Source organism: Pseudopipra pipra, chromosome 23 (assembly GCF_036250125.1).
Source record: "Pseudopipra pipra isolate bDixPip1 chromosome 23, bDixPip1.hap1, whole genome shotgun sequence".
Taxonomy (NCBI): domain Eukaryota; kingdom Metazoa; phylum Chordata; class Aves; order Passeriformes; family Pipridae; genus Pseudopipra; species Pseudopipra pipra.
Window position 1 is genome coordinate 4,327,177 of NC_087571.1, and position 25,131 is coordinate 4,352,307.

A 25,131-nucleotide genomic window follows, 5' to 3' on the forward strand; every position below is an offset into this window, starting at 1 on the left:
TTACCAAGGATTACAACACTTTTTATTCCCACGCAGCCGTTTCACAGAGTACAAACACAAGACAAGACACCAACACAGCCCCCCCACACCCACCAGCACCCCAAGGCTGCTCCACCAGGCACCCCAATGCTGCTGCCCTGTGCAAGCAGACCCCAACCCTGCTCCGACCCTCAAACAACTCTGCCGCGGCCCATCACAAAAACACAGCAGGGAATTCCACCCCCCATTTCCCTGGCTCTTGTTCCTGCCCACCAGAAAGCACCTCTTTCCAAATATTGAGACTGACTTGTCAGCACTGCAGCACAAAACGAAGACTTCCAGAGCCCTGGGGATGAGTTTGGCTCTCCAGTACACACCTCAGCACCAGAGAGCCAGAGGGTGACACGGTCCCAAGGTGTCACAACATCCAGTGGTGACAATGCACTGCTCTGGCCCACAGCCTGTGCCCCAACACCTACCTCTGGCTGAGTCCATGAGCTCCCAAAACCCTGATGGCAGCTCCCAAGGACTGTGGAGACCCACAGCTGTCCGTGCAAAGGGACACACGCTCCGGCCTGTCCCACACTACTGACAGCGGTGAGGGCCACCTACAGTGCAGCTGTAAGGGAAAGCCTGGGGAAAAGTTGCAAAAACCCCTCCTTGAGTCCACATCAGTGATAGAAACCTGTAAAAAAAACCCCCAAAGCACAGTCCCACGGGCAGACATCCAGCTCTGTCTTGCCGTTGCTGCCGCTGTGCCCGCCACGTGCCACCTTCATGTCCGAGCTCTCTCCAGGTCACATCCCTCTTCTCTCCTCCCAGCAGAGGGTTGGAGGCAGCGTGGCCACTGTGGGGGGGCTGTCTCCTACCCTACAAAGACTCAGGCTGACGCGAGAACAGTTTTTGGCGGGGCGGCAGAGCCGCGCCTACGAGGTCAGGTCCCGCAGAGCCACGCGCAGCCACAGCCACAGCTGGGCCACCACCAGAGGGGTCACTTGGGCACGGTGCTCCCCTGAAGAGCTGGAGGCTGCCAACACAACAAGATCTGTGTGAGCTGAGGCCCTGGCATGTGTGCAGCGTGCACCTCCCTCCCCGACATGCCGAGTGCCCCTCAAATCATGCCAGTCCTGCACCCTCCCAGTGCCTGATCTCATTGCTGGGCCCCACTCCCATGAGCCCCCAAACTCTACCCATAGCATCTACTCTACCCTGCACCACGCTGTACACTATCATCACCCTCGCCAGCTCTTCAGAATCTGCCAGCATTGGCCCTGCAGCCCTCAGGTGCCAGGAAGAGCACACATCTGGCTCCCTGCCCTCCACATCCTTCCTGTCTGCAACACACTGCACCTTCCAGCCGCCTTCCCCGTGCTGCTCACCCCTACAGCCCCTCGGTTCGGGCGTGGAAGCCCCTGCTCTGCCTGCCCCAAGCCTGGTACTTGCCCCTGCAGCTCTTGCCGTCCCCTTGCAGTGTCCCTGTCACGCAGCTGCACAGGGGTCCGTCCGCCCGGCTCGTGCAGATCTGCTCACAGCCCCCGTTGTCCTCGCACCAGTCCGACCCTGGGCACACACAGCAAAGGGGGACACCTGAGCAACGCTCCCGGACCCCAGTCCTTGGCTGCCTAGGACTGGGATGGCAGGCAACCCCCACCCAGCCTTCCCTGGGGTCACACACTTACGCTTCCTCCTGATAGGCCCCACTGAGAGGATCTGCTCCTTGGACTCCTCGGCGAACGCGCTGGCCATCCTCGTGTGCTGGGGGCAGTTCTATTCGAGGATAAATGCCACCTCTGTCACCCTCAGCCCCTGCCTGGGCCCTCTCTGTGCCCCTCAGTCCAGCCCAGCTTCCAAAGGGACTTTCCAACCACGCTCAGGTCTCCAGGTGACCTGCCCATGGCAGAGCCTCTCCCCACACAACCCTCCCGGTCTCACCCCCGGGGCTACATCTCTGGTCACCTCTCTGACATCACATCAACTGGGCTTGCTGCACTCCCACACAGCCCTTCAAATCAAGCAACCTGGCCCCCTCTGCTCTTGTCCCACTTACTATTTTGCAGGAGTATTTCTCCGAGTCACAGAGTGAGACGGCGCAGTGCAGGTGAACCTCGTCATAGTCCCCGATGAACTTGAACACGGTGACGTGGAAGCGACACGTCAAGGACACCCCGTTCTCCTCGATGCCAATGGTGTTGTCCTTTATGTTTTGGCACCTGTGCAAAGCACTGATGCTCACCACGATCCTCCCATGACCAGGATCCTCCCTCAAGGGATCACTCTCCCCTCTCCCTGTAAGGCCCCCTCAGCCTGAGTCCCACAGTGGTGTGTGTCTGGACAGAGATGCCATGCCCTGCCTCTGTAACCTCCCTCTGGCACTTCCAACTTCATTGTACTCCCACTTCCTAAAATGTCTGTGCCATGATCCATATCCCCCTGTCTCCTACAGACATCCCATTGCCCATTATCAACACGAGGAAGGTCACTTCTCTCCACATCTGGGACTCTGTCACACACAGGACTTGTGGCCACCTCCACTCTAAGCAAATTAATCCTGCCCTAACAGCACTGGCTGCCCTGTTCCCCATCCTTTCCAGAACTTGATCACCAGCCAAAAATCCAAAACTGATGCCACCACCCCTTCGAGCACCCTCTCCAGCAGACACCATGGAAACCAACAGGTCGTGCTGGCCCCTGGTCACTCACCCTCCCTCGATGATGAAGTAGCGCAGTTTGTCGTTGCTGTCCCGCGAGGGGGTCGCGTAGCACTTGTTCAGCATCAGGATCAAGTGGTTGGAGTCGGCCCCGACCACAAAGACCCCCACGTAGAGCACGTCCCGGGTGGTGAGCACCACCTCACCCTGCCGGTAAGGGTGCTTGTAGGACGAGTTCTTGTACAGGGCCATCTTGGTGGTGAAGCTCCCCTCCTGCGTCGGCACCGTCAGGTTAATCACACTAATGATGGTACAAAAAATACTGGCTCAGATGGAGGAGAGGCTGTGAGCCCCCAGACTGGTGCCTTGCTTTGGAGCTCTTGCTGCCTCCCCCTCCGCCTGTGCAATTGGCCTTGGCTCCTACCTGAGCATCGGCCTCACAACTGAATCCAGGGAGATCTTGATGTCCAGCTCATAGGCACAGGAGAACTCCACGTTGATGGTCCGGTCCCGGGTGATGATGTTGCCTGTGTTGTTCGCACTCTCGATCCACACCGTGTTCTTGTACACTATGTGTGTGCTGTTGGACTGCAGAGGGAACACAGGGCATTGCTTGAGACCAGCCATCTCCTCCCCTGCTCCTACAGACACTTGGCCTCTAAACAAGCTGTGTGACACTAAGGGTCCTGCTGCCACTCCACTGTCCCTGGCCAGAAAGGGTATGGAATGGTGGGGTGAGGAACCACAAGGCAGAGTCCTTACTCCACAAGACCTATCTCTGATCTCCTTCTATCCCTGAGTGGAGCCTCAGCCCATGCAAGCAGCTCCCAAGCATCGCTCGCATCCATGTGCGGCCCTGCCCCAACCCTGGTGTCAAGCTGGGCTGCTGTGGAGGACTGGCCCCCACTCCCAGTTCTCCATGCCCCATGTCCCAGCTCACCTGCACCAGGTTGCCACAGTTGCCCTTGGTGTTGTTGATCTGGAAGGAGATGAAGTCCTCCCCTTCGATGCCGGGGCAGTGGCGGTCGTTGACCCGCACCCCCTCACGCTCAAAGCCCAGTTGGAACAGTTTGCACTTGGAAATGGACACCTCCATTTGGGCGGCTTTGCAGGTCACCTCCGCATCAATGATGTCGTGGGTGGCTGGAGGAGAAGATGAGACAAGTTCAGATCACCACCAGCACTCCTCCCCACCACCAGAAATGGGCTGGGATTGTCTCCTGGGGTGCGCCCTGTCTGTCCTACATCCCTGCTCAAAGCACTCCCAAGCCAGAGATGCCCATAACAAGCACCCCAAAAAACCCCTTCCCTGAGTTCCCTGTTCCTCCTCCTGTTCTGACCTGCGAAAAGTCATGAAACCCCAGAGTCCCAGCCCTCAGCACCTCCCTTCCCACAGCTCCAGCAGCACAATAGCCCAGCACACCACTCAGCACCAACCCCACAGCCAGGCCCAGGGCACTCACTGTTCCCATAGGGCGGGGGCTCGATGCAGCCGCACAGCTCCCCGCCGTTGTCCAGCTCGCACGTGCGGTTGGGGCAGTCGGCACCCACGCAGGGATCTTCCACCACTCCTGCTAAACAGCACAAGGCAGAGCACAGACACGACCTTCACCCTCGGAGCACAGGGCAGGCACCTCTCTCCAACCCCCCCTCCCCTCAACCCAGACGGCCCCCGGCTGTCTTACAGCAATTCTCCTTCTCGATCCACTCGGTGCCCAGGATGCCGAAGGTGCGGCAGGCCTCCCCATAGGCGGCCAGCGAGCCGCACAGCTGGACCTTCTTGTGGTTGTAGCAGCCGTCCAGAAAGCAGGACTCATAAAAGGGTAGCGGGTCCAGGAGGCCGTAGCAGGGCTGGAAGAAGCCCTTCATGTCCGTCAGCTTCAGGCAGTAGCTGTCGCTCTGCAGCTCCTGGATCTGGACGTTGTCGCAGGAAGCGGCGTATTGCGAGTACTGCAGCTCGTTGCAGCTGTGGGCACCGGACACAAGGTGGGGGCTCGTGCGGCCAGCCCTGCTCCCGCTCCCGCTCCGTGGGAAGGGCTGCCCGACCACTCACCTCTTCTGCATGCCGTTGGTTTTCCAGCTCTGGGCCAGCACCACGCTGCTGACCGCCGGCTTCCCCCGCAGCGTCGCGTAGTCGTCCGTCCGGTCGCCGTTGAAGTTGCCGCAGAGGCCGCACACCTTGTTCTGCAGCCGCTCCCCGATGGTGATCTTGATGACGTTGAAGCCGTTGTAGCGGATCTGGATGTCCGGGCTGGAGTCGATGACCAGGAAGCCCTCCTGGCTGAAGATCTTGGTGGAAAGCCCCGTGACGAAGGGGATGCTCACCTGGCTGCCGTTCACCTGGAGCAAGGGAGGACACGGAGTAGATCTCCCTCCTGTATCCTCTGCTTATGGATGTGCGTGTGAGCCACCCAAAAATGGTTCCACTAATGCCTCCCACCATCCCAGCTGTGAGAACAACAACAGTTGTCTAGGGTCCTTGTGGAGACTATTGTGAGTGCCTGAGTGCCATCTCAGTCTATTTGGAAGTTGGTATCCCACTCCATTTGGCACCCAGCACCCTGCTCCCCAGCCTGACTATGGAGGGGGTGGACACCCCTGACGAGACCTTACCTTGACAGTGTTCCTGTCACTGATGAGGATCTGCTCCTCGTTGATGTAGAAGTACACGGGGGAGATGATGGTGAGGTTGGGCGAGGACCACTTGTCGAAGTTGATGATGAGCTGGAAGGAGAAGTCGGGCAGCTTCTGGCAGATGGTGGAGAGGACGAAGGCGCAGTTGGCGGGGAAGCGGAGGAAGGCGCCGTCGAAGGTGCGGAACACGCCCCCTCCCGCCGCCAGGCAGAAGGAGCTGCGGGTGCTGAAGCAGCCGCGGACGCCGTTGCGCAGGGCACACTCCTCGTCCGACTTGCAGTGCCGAGGGTCGCACTGGATCAGGTTGCGCCGGAAGCAGCGGCACCGGCGGGTGCAGTCCCCGTTCCAGAAGAGCTGCTTGGGCTGAAGGAGAAGCACAGGATCACAGAATCACAGAATCAACCAGGGTGGAAAAGATCTCTGAGATCAACGAGTCCAACCAATGACCCAATACCACCTTGTCAACTAGACCATGGCACTGATGCTACATCCAGTCTCTTCTTAAATACCTCCAGGGACTCCTCACTCCAGGGATCCCTGCCCTGCCCTCTGTGGGACAAGGTTTACACCCCTCTGCCGCACAACAAGCAAGAGTGGGCAATGAAGACAGAGAAAAAGGTGCCAAGAACAGCTTGCACCTACCTCTGCTACCCACAGACATGAGGCAACTGTTTGCACTGCCATCACAACCTTCCTCACCTCTTGTACACACACAGTGCTAAACACCTCCCTGACCTCTTTCTTGCACTCTGCTGGCCACCAACCCACCTGTTAGTACCCCAGTACCCCCACCAGAGTTCTTGACATGTCAGCCCAGTGTGTCACCTATTGTCTATCTGCTGAGCCCTGCAACGTGTTTTTCACTTAGGCAACCAAAAGGTTTGATTTTAATATTTAATTCAAGTATTTAATTTAATAATTTAAGGTTTTGATATTTAATACTGGCTCCTTATGGGTGTGGGGCTTGGCAAAGACATCTTACACAGAACAGATTCACTGACACAAAATACAACCTGCTGTAATATGAGCAGTGCTACCAAGTACAGCTCTCTGCTGCATCAAACTCCTGAGTGACATCCAGTAGCTACAAATAAATAAATTTAGTTTGAAATAAAAAGTGGAATACCTAGAACAAATGGTTATATAGTACTGGACTTTGGCACTCATCAAAGACAGTCTTCTCAGTCACCACCCTTTCCTCTACCAGTTCTCTCCCCTGTTTGACCCCTGGGTCACCCTCACTTAACAACTGTATGATGATTTTTGCAGATAGAAATCATCAACTGTATGGTGGTTGTTGCTATGCAGCACACCATGGAAGGACATCCCTCTCCTCTCTATCCCTGGTACCAGCCCAGCTTGACTGCCATCCCCTCTCAGGCCCAGAAATATCAGCCAGAGGACGAAAGCAAGCCCTGAGAGAAGGACTGGAGCTGCTCACCTCGTAGTACTTGCCATCAGAGTAGCAGCCACAGTTGTGGGGCAGGATGCAGCTCTTGCCATTGAGGACGTACCCGGGGTCACACTGACACCCCTCCACACAGTAGTGGCTGCAGTCGCTCTTGAGCCGGATGGCGGCACAGCGGGGCTGGCACAGGGACACGCAGCTCTCGTAGTGGCTGTTGGGGGGACAGCTGACAGCTGAGAGAGGACAAAACACACTCAGATTAGCTCCCTGGACCAAACCAACCTGGCTCCCCAAAGGGAACACCTCGGACCTGCCACGCAGGGTGCCAGTCAGCAGCCTCACCACCCTGTGTGAGCGGTGCCTCTGGGCCATGAGCTTGCTTGTCAGAAGGGAAAACGACACAAATTTAATTTTCAGTCTTGTTAGCAAAGACAATTACTTCCCATCTGATTTGCCAGATAGATTGGCTGCCAGGGAGGCGTGCAGTCCCCATCCTCAGGAGCCTAATTGAACAGCGCATCACAACCTTATTGACAAGGGGCTGCAGCTTCACTAGAGCAAACACGTACTCCTGCCTTCAAAGCCAACTAATGTAATTCCTGCTTAACAACGGGGGGATGGCTGATACATCCTGAGCTTGAGGTTTCCCCTTTTCCACCCCTGTTCCTGCTGTACCACGTGCAGTTTGTAAAGAATAGAGTGGTCCAGGCTTGACCCCACACCCAGCACGGGAGGGACCGGCTGCCTGGCTGTTGGCCTCCCCATCCCTGGCACCCCAGAAAAAGAAGGACCTGGAGGCAGGGTGGCACTTACAGCACGAGGTGAAGTTCCTCCAGCCAGTAATGGCAATCCCCTGCGTTTGGCATGTGCTGGCGTAGTTCTGCAGCCAGCTGCAGGCTGTCTGCATGGCTCCCCCGTCCACACAGGTGTCAAACAGGCAGTTCTTGTAGAAGAAGCCGGGGTTGATCTTGCTGTGGCACTTGGCAAAGACCCCGCTCTGGCTCGGGATGAGGCTGCAGAGCTGCTGGGGCTTCCAGAAGCCTTCCACCTTCCCGCAGGCCGGGCAGCGGTCGCCGCAGCCCACGCGGCAGAACGTGTCCCTCTTGGCCCAGCTCTGGACAAAGTCGGCGATGCTGGTGGCCATTGTGCCACCCGAGGCCACCAGGTCGTCCTCGGGGTTGCCATTGTAGCGGCCACAGAGGCCGTAGGTGAGGTTCTGGAAGCCCCGTGGGATGGTGACGGAGAGGAAGGTCTTCCAGTCGTACACCACCTTCAGCCCGAAGTCGGTCTCGACCACGATGTGGAAGCCGAAGGCAAAGATGTTCACTTTGCCCTGGCCCAGCTTCAGGGGCAGGTAGAGACGCTCATCATTGATCTGCAGGGAAGGAAACAAGATGCACTGTGAGTGGGAATGACAATCACAGCTGCCACAGGATACAAATGGGGGTGGCTTGGCATTCCCAGAGCAAGGTCCCTGTCAGCCTCGCCTCTGCACCCAAAACAAGGCAGCCAAAACACAAACCCCCTCCAAAAGCTGCCTGGCAGCACCCAAGCATCCACACTTCCCAAACCCTGTAAAACCCTGCAGACCATAAAGCCCAGTGCCTAAGAACTCACTCTGTGGCTTGGGAGCCACACAGGCAGACATAGCCACGTCCCTCCTGTCCTGCACTCACCAGCACGGTGTATTTGTAGGCACGGTGGATGACGATGTTGTAGTTAAAGACCTCCACTTCCACTTGTTTCACCCACAGGGCCAGAGAGGTGTCCCGGTCCTCATTCTTGGCCGTGACAGTGAACGCTGGGAACGTGTCCGAGCGCTCCACCCTGGGCCTGGAGATCGTGGTGCACAGGATCAACTCACAGCTGCTCTGGAAGTCGAAGGAGTAGCCGTCAAAAGTCAGGTAGTGGCCGTAGCCGGAGATGATGCAGGAGGCGTCGGTGCGGGCGTGGCAGTAGTAGAGGCCGTTCTCCTCGAGGCAGTACTCGTCGTCCTTGCAGGAGACATTCTCGCAGTACACGCTGTTGTCGGAGCCGTTGCAGTAGCAGAGGAAGTGGCAGGAGATGTCCATCCAGAAGGTCTGGTTGGTGGCCAGCTGCCGCCCCTCGAAGCTGCAGCCGCACTCCCCGCGCGGGATGCAGCGGGCGCCGCGCAGGGCGAAGCCCTCGTCGCACTGGCAGCCCTCGGTGCAGGTGTCCGTGCACACGGGGCCCGAGGCCAGGCTCTCACAGGTCTCCACGCAGCTCATGCACTCCTCAAAGTGGCTGTTCTCCGGGCAGGCCAGAGCTGCAGGGCCGGCAAACAGAGAGCGTGAGCCTCACGGGGTGAGGGACAGGCAAAAAGTGGGAATGGGGTGAGTGGTGACTGATTTGGGGGAAAGAAGCCAGAGGGGAAACAATCCCAGCACCTTGCTGGCCATTGTCTCTCCCAATTTCTTTTGCAACCCCTTCTCCTCTCAGCCATCACTGCCCTCACATCAGAGTCCTGTCCTGCCACGTGCCAAAAGACACCTTGTCCTGCTATTTTCACAGATTATCCTGAGCTGGAAGGGACCCACAGGAATCATCAAGTCCAACTCCTGACCCTGCACAGGATCATCCCCCAGAGTCACACGCCCTGTGCCTGAGAGGATCATCCAAATGCTTCTTGAGCTCTGGCAGCCTTGGTGCTGTGCCCACTGCCCTGGGGAGTCTGTTCAGTGCCCAAGCACCCCCTGGGGGAAGAACCTTTTTCTAATACTCAACCTAAAAGGACAGAGCTCCCAAACAGGCACCTCCCTGAAACCTCTGAGGCAGAGACAGGCACTGCCTTCCCACCATGTACTTCCATACCAGGGATTTTTCACATTTGCTTCTTCTGAATTATGAATGTTCTCCAACCAACAGCAAGTTTAAAGAGCCAGCTAAAAACCAGTGTTATGCAAATTATCCTCTGTTGGTGGCACACAGCACCTCCAGACACCATCTGCGGCTCCAGAACGCTCCTGCACCGCATCATAAAACTTCTGCTGCCTCCTGAAATGCCACCCTGAAATCACTTTGCTGTGAAATGTGTCTCTGCTGGCTCCAGCACGCTCAGAAACTACTGCTGTAATTTCAGCACCCCTTAAGAAACCCGCTCCGCCTCTGCACACCCACAAATTCCCAACAAAAAGACTCTGCCTGAGTATGGTGGGTTCAAAAATCCCTTTCTCCCCACGCTGGGTACTTAAAGGCTTTGGTGGACTCACGGCAGAAGCTGTGGCTCCTCCACTGGCCGATGTCCACGTCGGCGTTCTTGCAGGCGCTGGCGTAGCGCGCCACCGAGTCACACAGCTCTGACACGTTGCCCCCGCTCTGGCAGAGGCGGAAGAGGCACGTCCTGTAGTAGGCTGAGACGTTGACCACGCTGTGGCACTCCAGGAAGGAGCTGTTGGTGGGGTCGTTGATGATGCCGCAGTTGGAGCGGCTCCGGTAGGACTTGAGCAGCTCCGAGTCGTTGTTGCAGGCCATGAGGAGGTCCCCGCACTCCCCGTTGCAGATCTCGTCGAAGGTGGTCCAGCTCTCCAGGAAGAGCTCCAGGTTGTCCGTGAATTTGCCCGTGGGCAGGTTGAACTCATCGCTGGCGTTGCCGTTGAAGAGGCCGCAGAGGCCCCCGGTGCAGTTGAAGTAGGAGGTGGAGAGGCGGATCTCCAGGAGCCCCGAGCCGTAGTAGCTGATGGCCAGGAGCCCCTCTGACTCCAGCACGGTGCCATTGTCACCACGGTAGATTTCCAGGCGTCCAGAGGGGTGGAAATAGGGCAGCTCCACGTCATAACCGTTCACCTACAAGGAACAAGCAGATTGAGACGCTTCAGGGAGGATGATGTGATTTTTCCTGCCATGCTGAGTACACTAAACACCTCCTGACCCTGACCCACCCTCCAAGACCTAGAGCATCCTCTGAGTGAGGGCATACGGCTGTTTCCTTGCTTTTTGCCCCCAGACAGAGTGTGTTTTTCCAGGGAAAACAAACAAGTTGCAGGAGACAACTGACTCAGCAAACAGGAATAGTGGTGCTGTGGCAACAACCTCAGAGCCCTCACACGGTGATGGTTCACTTGGGTTTCCCCCGAGTGCCACTGTGGTGTCTGGTCCACAGCCACAGACCCGCGAGCCCTTCTCCAAGGGGACAGGGATCACACCACAAACCACCACGTCCCACCCCGGCCCTGGGCAGCACCTTTACCTTAATGTCTGACAGGCGGGTGCCTCCAATCTTCACCTCCTGGCCGGCTGCCTGGACCCGCACCACACGCGGCCCGCTGGGAGCAGATCCCACCTTCTTCTGGCTGATGTCCACCTCGATGAAGTCCGGCCTCTCCGGGCAGGTTTTGAGCAGCGTGTAGGACTGTTCCAGCGGGTAGGGGAAGGTGATGCCATCGAACGTCTGCAGCACCTGGCTCTGCCCCACCAAGCACACGGTCTCCCGCTGGGGGAAGCACCCGCGGTGGCCGCCCTCGATGGTGCAGATCTCTCCTTCGGGGCAGGTGGTGTTGAAGCACTTGGCCTCCCCTCCATCCTCGCACTGGCACAGCACCGTGCAGTCCGTGGATGCCCAGAAGGACTCCCCGACGGGGTAGTACCGCCCGTCCACGTCGCAGCCGCACTGCGGGGCGGGCACGCAGCGGTCCCGGCTCAGCACGTGGCCCTCGTCGCACTCGCAGCCCTCGGTGCAGGGGGAGGCACAGGCCAGCGGGGCTGTGAGGTCTGAGCACGTGGCAGGGCAGCTGCTGGCACACACCGAGTAGTGGCTGAGCTCCGGGCACTGCACGGCCGTCGCTGTGGGGCAGAGGGGACACAAACAGGGGGACCATAATTATGGCACAGCTCAGGGTCAATTACCCTGTTCCTGTTGACCCACAGCAGAGACAACACACAGAGACCCGTGAGCTCCATTTTGATGGTAGGATTGGCCCCTCCATTCCCTTTCTGTGTTTCCCTGGCCATTCCTGTCACATAAGAGGGGCCTCTCCAAAACCACTCCAGAGCCACCAAACTGCCTGCAGCTATTTGAGGAGGATGGGCTGAGAAGTGTGCCCTCAGCCTGTCCCTGTTCCAGTCCAACCTCCTCTCACCATGGCAGCTGACTGTCTGCAGAGAAATGTGGAGCTCCCACCTCACACCTGACTTCCACCACCCTTTTGCTGGAGCAAGAGTCTGATGCCGTGGAAAGGGACTGATCCATTTTCCTCTGACTCCCTCCAACAACTCCCTCCCTTGGAATTCTTTCCCCTCATCTGGGCACAGAGGCAAACCCCTGAAATCACTCCTCTCCTCCAGAGGGGAAGGCTCCCAGCACAAGCACATAAACACTCACCACACCCCGTCTGTGTCCGCCACTCTCCCACCGAGATGCCCAGGGACTGGCACACCGTGGCGTACGCCTGGATGGCCTGGCACAGCCCAGTGCCGTTATCCCTTGGCACAGGGGCACTGCAGAGGTCATAGACACAGCTGTGGATGAAGGCAGTGGGGTCCACGACCGAGCTGCACTCCCAGAGGGGGCCCCCAGTCTTGTTGATGAAGCCACAGTACTCGGGGGTGAAATACAGGGACTCGGTGGTGGCGTCGCAGAGGCTGCAGTTTTCCAAGCAGCCCGTGGAGCATCTCCTCTCGGGATGTGGCACTTGCCAGCTCTCTCCCAGCTCTGGCACGGACGTGGCCAACCTCCCATCTGAGCGGAGGATATCGTCCTCAGGGTCTTTGTTGTAATTCCCACACAGACCACACGTGGCATTGATGTACGAGCCCGGCACGGAGACCGAGGCGTAGTGTTCTCCATCAAAGGTCACCAGCAGGCCAAAGTCAGTCTCCAGGGCAGTGGACAGGCCACTTTGGTAGACTTTGACTGCACCCAGTTCCAGAGAGATGGGCAGGGACACCACCAGGTCATCCACCTGCAGGGACAACACCAGGAGGCTGAGCCAGCGCAGGAAATAGCAGAGCCCTCATACTGGGACACAGCCACGTTATGGTGCCTTAGGGTTAGGGACACGCACAGAAGGGCAGCCATTTGTAAGCCACAGGGCTTTTCCACCATGCCTGTCACCCATGCCCACTCCCCAAGGACACACGAGGCCCAGAAGTGCCATCCCACGCTCTCCAAGCTGTTGTCACAGCCTCACTGCCACCTCAGAGAAGCCAGCCTGGCAAGTTCTCCCCATCCACCAGCAGGGCTCTCACCTTTGCCTTCCCAAAGCCACCCTTGGGGAGAACAATCTTGTGCGAGTAGACCTCCACAAAAATATCCCTGAGCCAGGAGACGGAGGAGCCGCCTCGGTTCTCATTCTTGGCCTCCACGTTGAAGTAGGGCAGGTGGGAGCCTGGCCAGCACTGCCTGGCGAGGAGGTAGGAGCAGGAACCCTGGAAGTGAAAGAGGAAGCCGTCGAAGGTGTGGTAATGAGGATCTCCGAACACCACGCAGGTGCTGCTCTCCACCGGCACGCACTGGAAGAACCTGGCCTTGCTCTCACACGCCTCAAAGGGGCCGCAAGCCACCTCCTGGCAGAGGATCTCATTGCCGAAGTCCAGGCAGCGGCACTTGGTGCTGCAGTTGGCGTTGTCCCAAAAGATCTCCCCTTGGCGGAGAAACTGCCCTAGAAAGACAGAAAGGGGAAAAACCCACGCTACATCACTTCTCCAGACAGAGGAGCCAAGTGCACCACGTCACCTCAGAGGGGTCTGCTGGCCCCGGGGTCAAGACCACCACCAAAGTGTCTTGCCACTGGGCTTCTCGGCTGCTTTCTTTGTGCAAACTCCCAGCAACTGCCATTCAGCAAAGTGCTGCAATCCCAAGCTTTGTTTTCAGTGCGTGGTCCATCCTCTTCAAGTCCATGGAAAGCTGAGGGCGCTGTCACAAATCCAGGGCGAGTGCTGCAACACACAGGCTGGAAAACTTGAAGGCTATTCCCTACATTTTGGACACCCACAACTCTCACTCTGCCTCAGTACTGCAGGGCACAAGTGCCATTTGTGCTCTTTTCCCAAAAGGAAAGTCCACTGGTAAAGCTGATGCCTTTTGGAGGCCGTTCCCAGCACTGTCGCTGCACTTGTGCTGTCCTTCAGCATTTTGCCACCTCCATCATTGCCCTGTCCACACCACTTTGCTGGTCAAAGTGTGACTCTGCCACCAGCAGCCCTGGAGCAATTTACTCCCATTCAGAAAGAGCTCGTAGTAGTTAGGAAAGCAAAAGAGCTGTTGATAAGTAACTTCCACACCACACCCCAGCCACAACGGGAGCGCTGAGTGATCCCGCAGACTGAGCAGACGTGGCACTATAAAGGGAGGCAGGTTTGTCTGGTGAGAGACGTGAGAGGCTGAGAGAAGACAGGAGAACAAGGGTGGCAAGTACCCGGGAGAGTTTCTCTCTCCTCCATCTGGCCATCTTTCACACTTCTCAGCCGCGTGGCTCCCGCCGTGTGCTGCCTGAATTTACCTCTCCTAAACTTTTGTGCTCTTCCCTGCCTCCTACCAAAAAAAAAAAAAGAAGCTATTTTCCACTTCCCTGCAACAAATGTCTCCTCTTAGCAAGACCCACATGCCAGCCATCCTGGTGTGGGGGATTTGGGAAAGGAGTGTCATAAGGCTCTGACACCTCGAGCTGCATCTCCTCTCGTAAAGGGCAATCAGACATTCAGCGTGAAATTTAAATCCAGTGGTGGGATTTACTCATGCTCCCCCATCACCTGCAAACCCAAGATGCCTTCCAGCCCCTTTACAAAGTCCAGCCTTTTCCTCCTGGGGTCAGCAGCTGGAAGGGGCTGGAGCAGCTGGATCTAAAACTCTGCTGTGGCTGCAAGAGCCTTGGAGCCTTCTTGGTACAGTCCTAAACCGGGACATAAAGAAGCCTCATGTCCCCAGCATCCACTCACAAATGACAATCCTCTCTTGCTGGAAAGACTCCTGGAGCACTGTGGAGGCTCCTGACAGTTTTATTTGTCAAATGGCAACACAGTAATCTCTGTGCAGCAAAGTCCCCCTGCAGTCACTTGTGCATTGATTAATGCATTTATAGCCCCGTGCTCTGTGTGACACAGGCACAGGCTCTGCACAGGGAAAACCTGTTCTTCCTCCCACAGAAACAAGGGAAATGGGACCACAAGGTCAGCTTCCCTAATGTGGGGGCCAGAGGAAATTGCTGTCCCCAGGTCTTTCCTGTTGCCACCTGGAATTTGGGTGCAGCAACCAGTGACTGGCACCTACTCTCGTGTTTCTGTCCCCACAGCTGCAGCTTGTGGGGATGCTTTGGCAAAAACACAGCAGCCCAGAGCAGTCAGCACCTCTCCACCAGCACCCCAACAGCGTCACCTTTGGCTACACTGCACCCCAAAACATGCAAACAAGCAGTGCCATTCCTCCCTTACCTCTCAGGCTGCAGCCATTGGCAGGGTCTATTTCTCTGCCATCTACTTTGAAAGCCCAGCGCCCAGGGACGTTCACGTTGGTTGTCTCTTCGATATTCACAATGTCTGGAGTTCTGGAGCCCGGGAGGCTGAAGAAGTTGGTGAGATTTCCTCCATTGAAACCAGCCTAAAGCAGGGAGAGAGCAAATTCCATCACCCATCTTGGCCACGGGAAAGCGATGCTGCGTTTCCTCACTTCTCTGCCCCCTCCTCTTTAGTTTCAACAGCTTCTCTCAGGGATGGCAGTTTTCAGTTAGTTTTGAAAAGCTAAACGGGTACTACAAGCAGAATGGATGTATATTTACAGATTTAGGTATGTGTATATACATATGTTTGTAAATATAGATCTAAGGGGGTATGTATTGAGTGGCCAAGATGAAGTGAGGAAGCAATGCAGGGAAACTCCCCTTATGCAGGAACCTCCCCCCCCCAGGCAGATGGAACTGCTGCCATCACCAGATTTTGGGTGCCCAGCAGCGGGATGCAAGGAGTGCTGGGGACAGTGGGGGACTGAGTGGCATGAGGAAGCATGGACATGTTGGGAAAGCTACAGGCAATCATCCAAGAGTTCAACAGAGACAGGGATATGGCAGCAAGAGCCTCACCTGGGCCATCACTCCGCCAAGACCAGTTAGGGGGTCCCCTCCACTGGCTGTCCCCGTGGTCCAGTTGATTTCGTGGTAGTTAAATATGGCAAAGGAAGACACTCCATCTGAGATCAGGACAGCTTGGAAAGTGTTCACCTGTGGAAAACCAGGAGCACATTTCACAAGGTGATACTGCTTTTCTCGCGCTGTTTGCCTGTCCTTTCACCACGTTCATCTCCGGCCTGGGCAAGACACAGGAGCCTCGCAGTGAAGAGTTGCAGAAGCTGAACTAGACCCAAAATACACCTGTGCTTGCTGCCACAACTCCACCAGCTCCTATCCCTGCCCTTTCCTCCACCTGGGAGGACAAGTCCGTCTCTGATCCAAGTGAACACCAATAGATGGCAGCATGAGAATGAGCTCACAGGGAAGAGGCAATGGGCAGGATTCAGGTTGCTAAGATCTGTTATCTCCCCTTACCCTATCTCAGCTTTATCCCTCACTGCATTATCTTTCCCAGTTCCCTTCCACATCCATATCCTACAATACTGCTAAAGGTGGATTACATCCAAGCCAGCCACGTATATCATGCACTTTGCTGGCTGCCAAATCCCCTCGCTCCCTGCTAAATCTGCTGCTCATGTTCTTCCTTTCCCTTGAAATGACTCTGCATTTCCAGCCCCCCCAGCTCCAGACACATTCCAGCAGGGCTCCAGGTGGGAAGAGCCCGCTTTGCCAGGTGGTGAGGGCAGCATAATCCCCATTTTCCATTTATAGCTGTATAGAAAGGCAGAAGAAGCCTCTTTCCTTGAGATATTCCCTCTATCCATGCAGATCCAGCAGCAGAGCTCATCGCTGGGAATGAAGTCAATCACTTCTCTCAGCCTTTAGCATTTTCCTGTCCTTCCCACCCCTGCCCTTCCCCTGCACTGGGACCATGCCATGACAACTGCTCCTCCTGCCTCTGAGCAAGCAGGATTTTAGCAGGGCACTAAGTGTGGGATGCCTCTCTTTTAATTAATCAAGAGCAATACAAGGAGCCTGGTGCTAAACCCACTGGTTTGATTCTGGGCTCTGAGGATGCCTTGGGACTGCAGAGGGGAGCCCAGGGCTGCACTCACTGCTTGCACACCACAAGGGAGGTCACTTCCAAGGCACATAAGGGCTCCTGCCATGAGGAGTCTCGAACACAGAGGCAAAGCAGGCTTTGGGAGCTGTCAAGAGAGTGAGAGGTGTGGGCAGAGCAGCCTCCCAGCAGCTGCAAATGGCACAGTTCACACCAGGGCAGGCAGGATAGTCACAGTTTCCCCTCTTGCATCCTTTCCCTGGGATTCTGCCTCCTACTTCTGGTGTCCCTTGCACACTTTTCTCACCTTGGCCAAGTCTTTTACCGTGCTGTGAGATCACTAACACGTCACACATGAAGTCAGGATCACTCTGAGAGTGCAACAGCAGCTTTCTGGTGGGGCAGCAAAACCTGCTCTGCTCAGGGGCCTCTTGGAGAGTGGCAGGAGGTGACCTGGTGCCAGGTGTAAGATGGTTGGAACTTCCATCAACCCCCAAAATCTCCCTCTTTGGTTCTGATGGCCCCTGAGCACCCTTGCTGCCTCACCAGGCTCTCAGAAACTGAGCTAATGTCAAGTGACATCACGAGACAGCAACTGCAGCGTCCCAGAGGCCACATTCCCCAAATTGTTTTCTGCAGCTTTTCTGCATTGCGATGAATCTCCTGCTTAAGTTGCATCGTGCTGTTCCACGTGCCAACCCCGAGCCCTGGCTGCTGCTGAGCAGGAAGGCTGCTCCACAACCAAATAAATTGCATTGTGTTGCAAATGTAATTCTTCAGGCAATACACAAATCTCTATATTGCTTCCTGTCTGCAAATAAATACATATGTGGGGGTTTTCTGCAAATGCTGCCAGGACTGGCAAAAAATATGCATTAAATCTCAAGCTTCTCTAACAAATGGGAAAGAGCTGGACTGTTTATCAGAGCCAACTCCTCGAGACAGAAGAAACCAGCTTTTGGCACTTGCTAGTCCTAAACAAGCCTTGCCCCAAACAATAGCTGGGATCCCTCACTCCCCAAGTGTTCAAGGTCAGGTTGGACAGGGCTTGGAGCAACCTGGGCTAGTGGAAGGTGTCCCTGCCCATGGCAGGGGGTGGGACAGGATGAGCTTCGAGGTTCTTTCCAACTCAAACCATCCTAGGATTGTATCTGCACCCTAAGCCTTCAGCTACCAGGAGTCCAGCACAGATCTCCCAACAGCAGCTGCAGCCACAGCCCACATATTAACCAGATATTTAAAAGCTGTTCATGCCCTAAAAAAACCACCACACTGTCATCTCCATCCTCTGAGATACAACTCACATTTTTGGAAACATAATATGGTTGAGTCATGAGTGTGACTGGTCAGTCTGACCGTTCTCCTCTGCAGTTGTCATCACAAATATTTGCATTTGTATCTAACAAAAAATAAGCACACTGTGATCAAGCCAAACACTTTTAAGTGGTGTCAGGGCCCTGTTTAGATACACTGCCTGCAAATACCAAAGAGGGGATGCTTTCCCTGGAGATCTGAGAGCAGGGAGCGAGGCTCGTATGGGCTCCCACGAGACAGAGAGGTGAAAGGACCATGGTGCTTCTCTGCCCAAGGGGAACCGAGGAGCACAGTGAAACACAGTCAATTTTACACACAAAAGACAATTATATAACTGATACACAGACACACAGATATACAACCACAGGCACACATTCAACCATCCAGCACCACGCTCTTACCGGCGTCGTGCTGCTCCCCCCGTAGAACGTGACCTCCTCCCAGGTGACGATGAAGACCCAGGTGGCAGAGAAGGAGGCCATGTCCTTGAAGTGCTTGTGGATGTCCTTGGAGGCTCTCCTGAGCAGCCAGGGGTCCGTGCTCTCCCTGTAGTAGACGTCCCCCCGGATGCCGTTGTGCACGTCGGCCCAGAAGGGCGCCACGAAGGCGCGGCCGTCGGCCAGCGGGAAGGCCTCGGGGGTGAACTGGCTGACCAGCGTGTTGAAGGAGATCACCCCGTTGTTGTTCACCTGCACCAAGAGACCCACCCTGCCTGAGCAAGCCTTTGCAGGCAGCAGAAACCCGCGGGTTTCTCAGAAAACGTGGGGTGAGAGGGTTTCCCCTGGAGGCCACTGAGATGGTGACAGTGGGTGAGGCAGCCTGACCACCCAGCCAGAGATTCTGCTTCATCCCACCAGGGGTGGCCAAAGGCTGATGCAGGAAGCCTCAAAAGCATCCCTGAAAAAGCCCCAAAAATCCCTGAAAGGTCTGCAAAACAGGGTTCTACAGGACAACAAAGGAGAGCAGCAATTTGTCCTTGTCTTGGGCACCCACAAAACTGTTGCCCATTTTACCCCCAGCAGGTCTCTGCATTTTCTTGTTTCTTGTCATGCAACAGGAAAAATGTCCCTCGTGTCAAGCCCTTAGCTTTGCTGTACCATTTAATCACCTACAAAGAAAATTTACTGCCTTTTATATTCCTTTCCCATGAACATTATCCCATTAAATATACCTTTGACTTTCTTAATCATAAAACCTATCAGTTCACAAAATCTAAGAACTTGTCAGGTAGTTACTAATAAATCTTCCCCTTCCTGATGACAGGGAGAGAGCATTTCAAATACAGCCTAATGACAAGGAAAAGAGCCAAGGGAAGGTCTGTTTGTCCACTCACATAAATGCTTCTGTAGGGGACTCCAAAATAGATGAAAGGGACGGAGATCCTGATCTCGGGAGAGCTTCCATCATCAACTTTGGGTGTTCTTGTGTCGTTCTGCCAGAATGGATACAGACTCCCCATGGTGTGAGCTGGAAGGAGAGAGAGAAGAGTCCTTCAGGCCATGTCAGGACCTGTTCTGACTTCAGAGAGGCCACAGCAAAGCCACAGCAGAGGTTCCAGCTCTGGGACTGGGACAGGGTCAGGAGAAAAAGCATCATCCAAAGGTTGGCTGGGGCAACAGCAAAGTGACCCCAAGATGCAGGACAGTTGTAGCTTCGCTTTTTGCCTTCCATGTGAGTGCCATCAAGTCATACCCCTCATCTCTCTGCTTCTCATTGGGACAACAAGGACAACAGGTCCATCCTCCCCGCTCCAGGATGGGCAGGACTTGCTGTTTTAGGTGGTGAGGTGTTCAGGGGAGCAAACAGCACCAACCCCAACCCCCAGGGACACGTTCCTGGCAGTGTCCACCTCCCTCCTGCCTGCACAGCCCTTCCTGCTGGACCCCAGGGCTCCTGGGGCCGGGTCACAGCCTCAGGTGTCACGGCTGCTTTGAGATTTCCCAGCAAAACATTTCCTGCTAAAAGGCACTGCCAGTGGACATAACTGTCTCTCCTAAAAATACTTCAGAAGATGGTTTTGACACATCTCATTACCAGCCTAAAATCCATTGGCTTGAGGCACAGTCAGGCACTTCTGGCCCCTGGGGATACGTCCCCTCCTGTCCCAGCCCCTGCCAGACCTCTGCTGTCATCTCATGTCCTGTTTCCAGTGTGCTCCTCACAGAGGAAATGGGGATTTTTCTGGGTTTTCCCCTCCCCTCTCCCCTCTTTAGTGTAGAAAAGCCATGCCCTGTCCTGACAACATTCAATCTTGGCCGACACGAGGCCACAGGATCTGAACAATTCTGTTCACCTGGATTCAGGATGTGCTTTTACTTCCTGGGCCCGACCCTGTGCTTTCAGGGGCCTCAGATGGGGCCAGTTTGCTCTGTTCCCCACTGTTCCAGACACAGGGGGGGCTCTCCTGATGCCCAGCCCAGGGGATGCTCCTTCCCTGCCATCCTGAGGATGATTCATGCTGGAAATTGCCTTGGAATAAGGAGAATAAATTGAGTCCTTCACAGGCTCAACTGGTCCAATTTTCTCAGGGGAAAAGGAGACAAGGGCAAGCCTGGCCTAACCCACTGGCATCCTGATTTCCTGAGACCTCTGAGTGGCCTGAGTGCCCCACTGGACATAAAGGGAAGTGGCATGTGATGGTTTCACAGATATATCCAAAGGGCCACAGCAAAACTTCGGGCTGACAGGTAGTAAAATAAGTCATTTCACAGCTGTTACACACCTGAAAAGTTATTACAGCCAAGGCATAGCTATGAGACACAGATTTTACTGATTTTTAGAACAGGGAACTCAGCAGACACTCCTTAATTCCAGCTCCTTTAGCACTGCTGGGGCCACGCTGCTGTTCCTACTCAGCAGTCCTAACACTGAAATGTTTTCAAACTGATTTTATAGTGACTGGTCAGACCAACACAACCTCTGGAAAGCTCCCACGTGCACACACAGCCATATAAATGATATACACAAGCATCCCTTAAAATTCCCAGCCTCTCCCTCCCCATGGGAAACACTCAGGTCACCCTGGTCCTTATACACCCCCAGCCAAGGAGCTGGGGGTGTTTTCCCAGCCCTCTGGGGTCTCTGGGCACAGCAGAGCTGGGGAATTTTGGGCTCCCAGCACTCCAGCAGGAGACACTCACCTCGCTGCCGGGCTGTTATCACCAAAAGGGCCACCCAGGTTCCCAGAAACGATCGTTTGTTCATCCTACAGGAAGGGAAGAAACCCAGACATGCATCACATTGGTAGGAAAACACATCCTTAAGGATACCCCAAGCCCTGCTGCTTCCTGAAGCCAGCTGGATGTTTCAGAGGTGGAGGCCCCTCACCTGCCAGGCAGACCCGAAATGCCTGTTCCATGGAGTGGTGCAGAGAGAATTCCCTGGTGATAACAGCAAATCACCTGCAGGCACTGCCAAAGGAAGCCCAGAACCACATGGAAGAGCTGCTGCTGTTTCACATGGATTTTGGAAGCTGTAAATAGCCCCAGCTCTTGATTCTCCTGAGGGTTCAAAAGCAATTCCTCCCTGATTTGCTCGGTGCAGGGATGGACACTCCTGCCCAGTTCCAAGGGGAGCAGCTCTGCACTGCTCCAAGCACAAGAGTTGTGGTGTGCTCTCATGGTTAAGGGGCTTCAGACACCACTTGACTAATCCTCTGTGCTGGCTCCTACCACAACCACCACTTACTGGTTTGGATGAGCCCAAACATTTCCACAGCTGGGCACCTCCTTGCTGCACAGGAATCAATGGGAGAGAGAGAGAGAGAGAGCAGACACAGGGCTGGGAAAATTAAAGAAAACCCCGTGCCAGCTTTAATTCCTTCTGTGCCTAATGCAATTTGTTACTCATTATTAATCCAATGGAAAATATTGCTAAAACACCTGCTTTGATTTCTTCGCCCGTCGAGTCCGTGATTACACACGGGCAGGGCTCACGCCGAGCTCCCGGGAGGGTCTCGTGTGTTCCCAGTGGCAAAAATACATGATCAGCTTCACACAGCCATTATGCACAGCCTAAGTTTTCAGATCAGCCCCTCCACCTTGCCAGCTTTAAATATCTGTCTGTAAAAGCCAGTGTTGCTTTGTGTCCTCTGTAGATCTGTTTTTATGGCGTTTGTGGATCAGCAGATCCCAACGCCTTCTAAAGACACACATTTACATAAATAGCACACAGAGTACACAGGGGGAACATCCCATCATCTGTCCCACATCACTTCCACTTGATTCCCACTTCTGGGAGCTTGAAAAGTATGGAACACAGCAGACAGAAAGTTCCTCCCTGTTCACTGCTGCAGTCACATCAATGCTGGTCCCAGTCTGCTCCCAGCTGCCACATTCTCCATTGACTAGAAATCACTCCACCAAGGAAAAGTTTTGCCACATTCCCTGTCTTGGGAAGACGAAAGGAGGATGACAGGATTGTAAATTCTGTGGATTCATTAGCAGAGAGTGGGCAGAGTGACTAGTGGAGATTGTGGCAGCCTGAGGACAAGAGGAAGACTGGCACCACTCGGCAAACATGACAGACTTAATAAAGAACACATTATTTAACATATCCCATTGAAAACTATCCTTACTTAGGTATGAAAAAAAAGATTACCAACCTGTTTGTGGACTAGAGGAGCGATGAGGTCTGAAATTTTAGACCAATCTTGGTGGAGCAGGGCGAAGTCCTATGTCAATGGAGAATGCATGCCGGTCCTCCCGTGCCAGTCCTTGCTGGGGACTGAAAGGATGGCTCAGTCCCCTGCTCTCCCAACTGAAAACTCCCTTTCTGTCAATGCTCTTCCAGGGTTGGAGCAGTGTTGAGTTGCAATCACAACTGTTGCCTCTATTGATAACCAGCAAGCTAATCTGGAGATCAGATTCTGGCCTGGAGAGGGAGAGGAGCCTCTTTCTTCCCCAAAAGCTCACCCCCTTCAGGTGGATTCAGATGGAAATGCCAGCGAGCCGGAGCTGGGCTCGCTGCTGTGCTGCTCAGGGGAAAGAAAACCCAACCCTCAGAAGAACTGAGCCCCTTCCTCCTTTGTGTAAAAGGGAAAAAAAAAAAAAAGCCCATCTATATACTGTTACAGGATTAGCATTAAGCAGTGCTAGGCTCAAAGTGCCCTGAACTTTCAATGGAGCTACTTTGCCATCCAGGTCTTGCTTTACTTTCTGTAACTGACTTCTGCTTTTACAGGTGGAAAAGGAAAAACTCACCCAGTCCAGTGTTCTGTCTCCAGATCTCCCAGGGAGGCTTTCCTTGCTGTTCCTGTTTCCACCTGCTCTGGAAGGGCTGGCTGCTGCTGGGGAGTCTCACTGGGGGGCTGGTGTGAGTGTTATTACTGTTTTCACTCCTACAACCTGCAATTTCCACAGGGATTTTCCCTGCCCCTGGCATCTGGGCTGATAGATGATACACAACTAGCTATGGGCTGTGGGAGTAGCTGGGGTGAGCTGACCAAAGATCCTCGTTTTCTGTACCCCGGGAAAAGAATTCAACCACTTTCATTTAGTTCAGATCCACGTCAGATGAGAGAGGGAGAGGTGGAATAGCAGCTGAGGGGTGAAGGATGCCACCAGCAGAGCCATGTTAGAGCTGATTTTCCAGCCTGCAGCAAGACTCAGGTAGGACAGGCAGAGCTCCAACCCACTGTAGGAAAACAGCCTGACCTTGGCTTTTCCTTTCTGACTTTCTGGGTGGGTGCCTTTTATTTTCCCTGCTAGGAGTTAGTTATTCTTCCTGTGCTCCCTGTACACCCTCTCCCTGCCCCTTGCCAGGAATGGAGAGGGCACAGGAATGCCAGCAGCCCAACAAGAACCAGAGAAGCCCAGACTTTTTTTTTCCCAGGAGCCTGGGGGCTCCTAGAAGTGTGTTTAGCAAGTTCACCCCCAAAGTGCTGCATCTTACATCAGCAATTTCCTTCAGCACATCAGGGGCACCAGGCAACACACCACCTCCACAGCAAATCCTGGAGTTTGCTTTTTCTTCATCCTCCAAACGTGGCCTTGCTAACAAGAGTCTTTCATTTTTTAAACTTATTTGTACCCTTTTCTAAACCAACAACTATTTTAGGAGGGCAGGGGGATATCAGCACTGATATTCCAGGGACCCATTACTTCCAGCCTGCCACTCCATGCACCCTGGCTCTTCATTTTAAACATTACCAGCCACAGGAAAATCAATTGACTCTTCTCCTCCTGTTTTGTAACACAGAGAAAACTGGTGAAAATAGGTTTCCTTCTGCTCCTTTTTCAGTTTAATATTCTGGTCCTGTTTGTCCTGGGCAAGACCACACTGATGAAGTTTGATTAGGTTTCACTGTCTCTTTGGGGAGGACTTTGTCTTCCAGGCTGTTTTCTTTTGGCAGGGGATGTTCCCATCATGCAGTGCTGGACACATCAGAGCTGAACAACCAAACACTTCTCTTTTTTTTTTTTTTTAATTCTTCCAGGAGAAAACTTCCTCCCATGCCTGACCTCAAGAAAAAACAAGCATGAAAAGATGAGGCAAAAGGTTCTCTGGCTGCTTCATCTCAGCAGAGCAACCACAGGCATCCCCATTTCAAGGGACCCAGCACAGCTGGAAGACACCCTGGGAGGGGTTTGCCAGGAGCTCTGTCCCATCTGGAGGGACATTCTTTTTCCTCCTGCCTCTCCCCAGGGTTATTTGGTGCGAGCCACGAGGATGGAACTTGTTTTATCCCCAAGGTCAGTCCCAGTGAGGACATGGAGCAGATAACAGTGATCTCAAGCCTTGTTCCTCACCTGGAAGTGGAGATGAATCACAGCCACGGAGAAATACAGCCCAGGAGAGGACTAGATCTTCCTTTTCCTTTCAAAAAGCACCATCACAGGTGAGGTGGCTGTGCCTGAGCTCTCAGCACACACATCAGCAGCACAAATACACCCCGGCAGCTCTCACCGCACCGAAGGTGTGAGTTAAACATGTGGGTCAGACCCACAGGAACGTTTTGCTTCAAGGGGAACACAAAAGGGCAAAGCTCAGGACACCTTTTTTTTTTTTTTTTTTTTTTGTGTAAAAACTTACATAAGTTTATTGAACTGATCCAAACCAATTACCTATTTG

General features: G+C 54.5%; 1 protein-coding gene across 3 annotated transcripts; it reads right to left on the reverse strand.

The window, feature by feature from the left end:
* TECTA (tectorin alpha) lies at nt 1-25,105 on the reverse strand. Of its 3 annotated transcripts, XM_064634463.1 has the most exons (24): nt 22,664-25,105; nt 21,201-21,265; nt 19,394-19,527; nt 18,462-18,749; nt 15,699-15,836; nt 15,055-15,220; nt 12,874-13,286; nt 12,008-12,587; nt 10,877-11,469; nt 9,900-10,473; nt 8,346-8,956; nt 7,483-8,044; nt 6,703-6,902; nt 5,241-5,624; nt 4,681-4,967; nt 4,313-4,593; nt 4,091-4,201; nt 3,568-3,770; nt 3,052-3,215; nt 2,680-2,928; nt 2,027-2,189; nt 1,659-1,746; nt 1,423-1,539; nt 1-1,006 (listed from the first exon to the last, which is right to left on the reverse strand). In XM_064634463.1, exons 2-24 carry the CDS (start codon nt 21,262-21,264, stop codon nt 906-908), a joined length of 6,471 nt encoding a protein of 2,156 aa, XP_064490533.1. In that variant the 5' UTR covers nt 21,265; nt 22,664-25,105; the 3' UTR covers nt 1-905. The 3 variants fall into 3 exon arrangements, with proteins under 3 accessions (XP_064490533.1, XP_064490532.1, XP_064490535.1); XM_064634462.1 differs by lacking the exon at nt 22,664-25,105 and adding an exon at nt 21,388-22,643 and having other exon boundaries at nt 1-1,539; XM_064634465.1 differs by lacking the exons at nt 1-1,006; nt 1,423-1,539; nt 1,659-1,746; ... (3 more) ...; nt 3,568-3,770; nt 22,664-25,105 and adding an exon at nt 21,388-22,647 and having other exon boundaries at nt 4,091-4,198.
* Nucleotides 25,106-25,131: the final 26 nt, after the last annotated feature.

Excerpts from the sequence above, each read along its gene's own strand:
- TECTA (XM_064634462.1), bottom strand. The coding sequence starts at position 21,680 with ATGAGAGCACACCACAACTCTTGTGCTTGGAGCAGTGCAGAGCTGCTC. Across the intron at positions 15,221-15,698 it reads TTGGCGGAGTGATGGCCCAG|GCTGGTTTCAATGGAGGAAA; the intron begins GTGAGGCTCTTG and ends TCCCTGCTTTAG. Across the intron at positions 6,903-7,482 it reads GAGGAACTTCACCTCGTGCT|CTGTCAGCTGTCCCCCCAAC; the intron begins GTAAGTGCCACC and ends GTCCTCTCTCAG.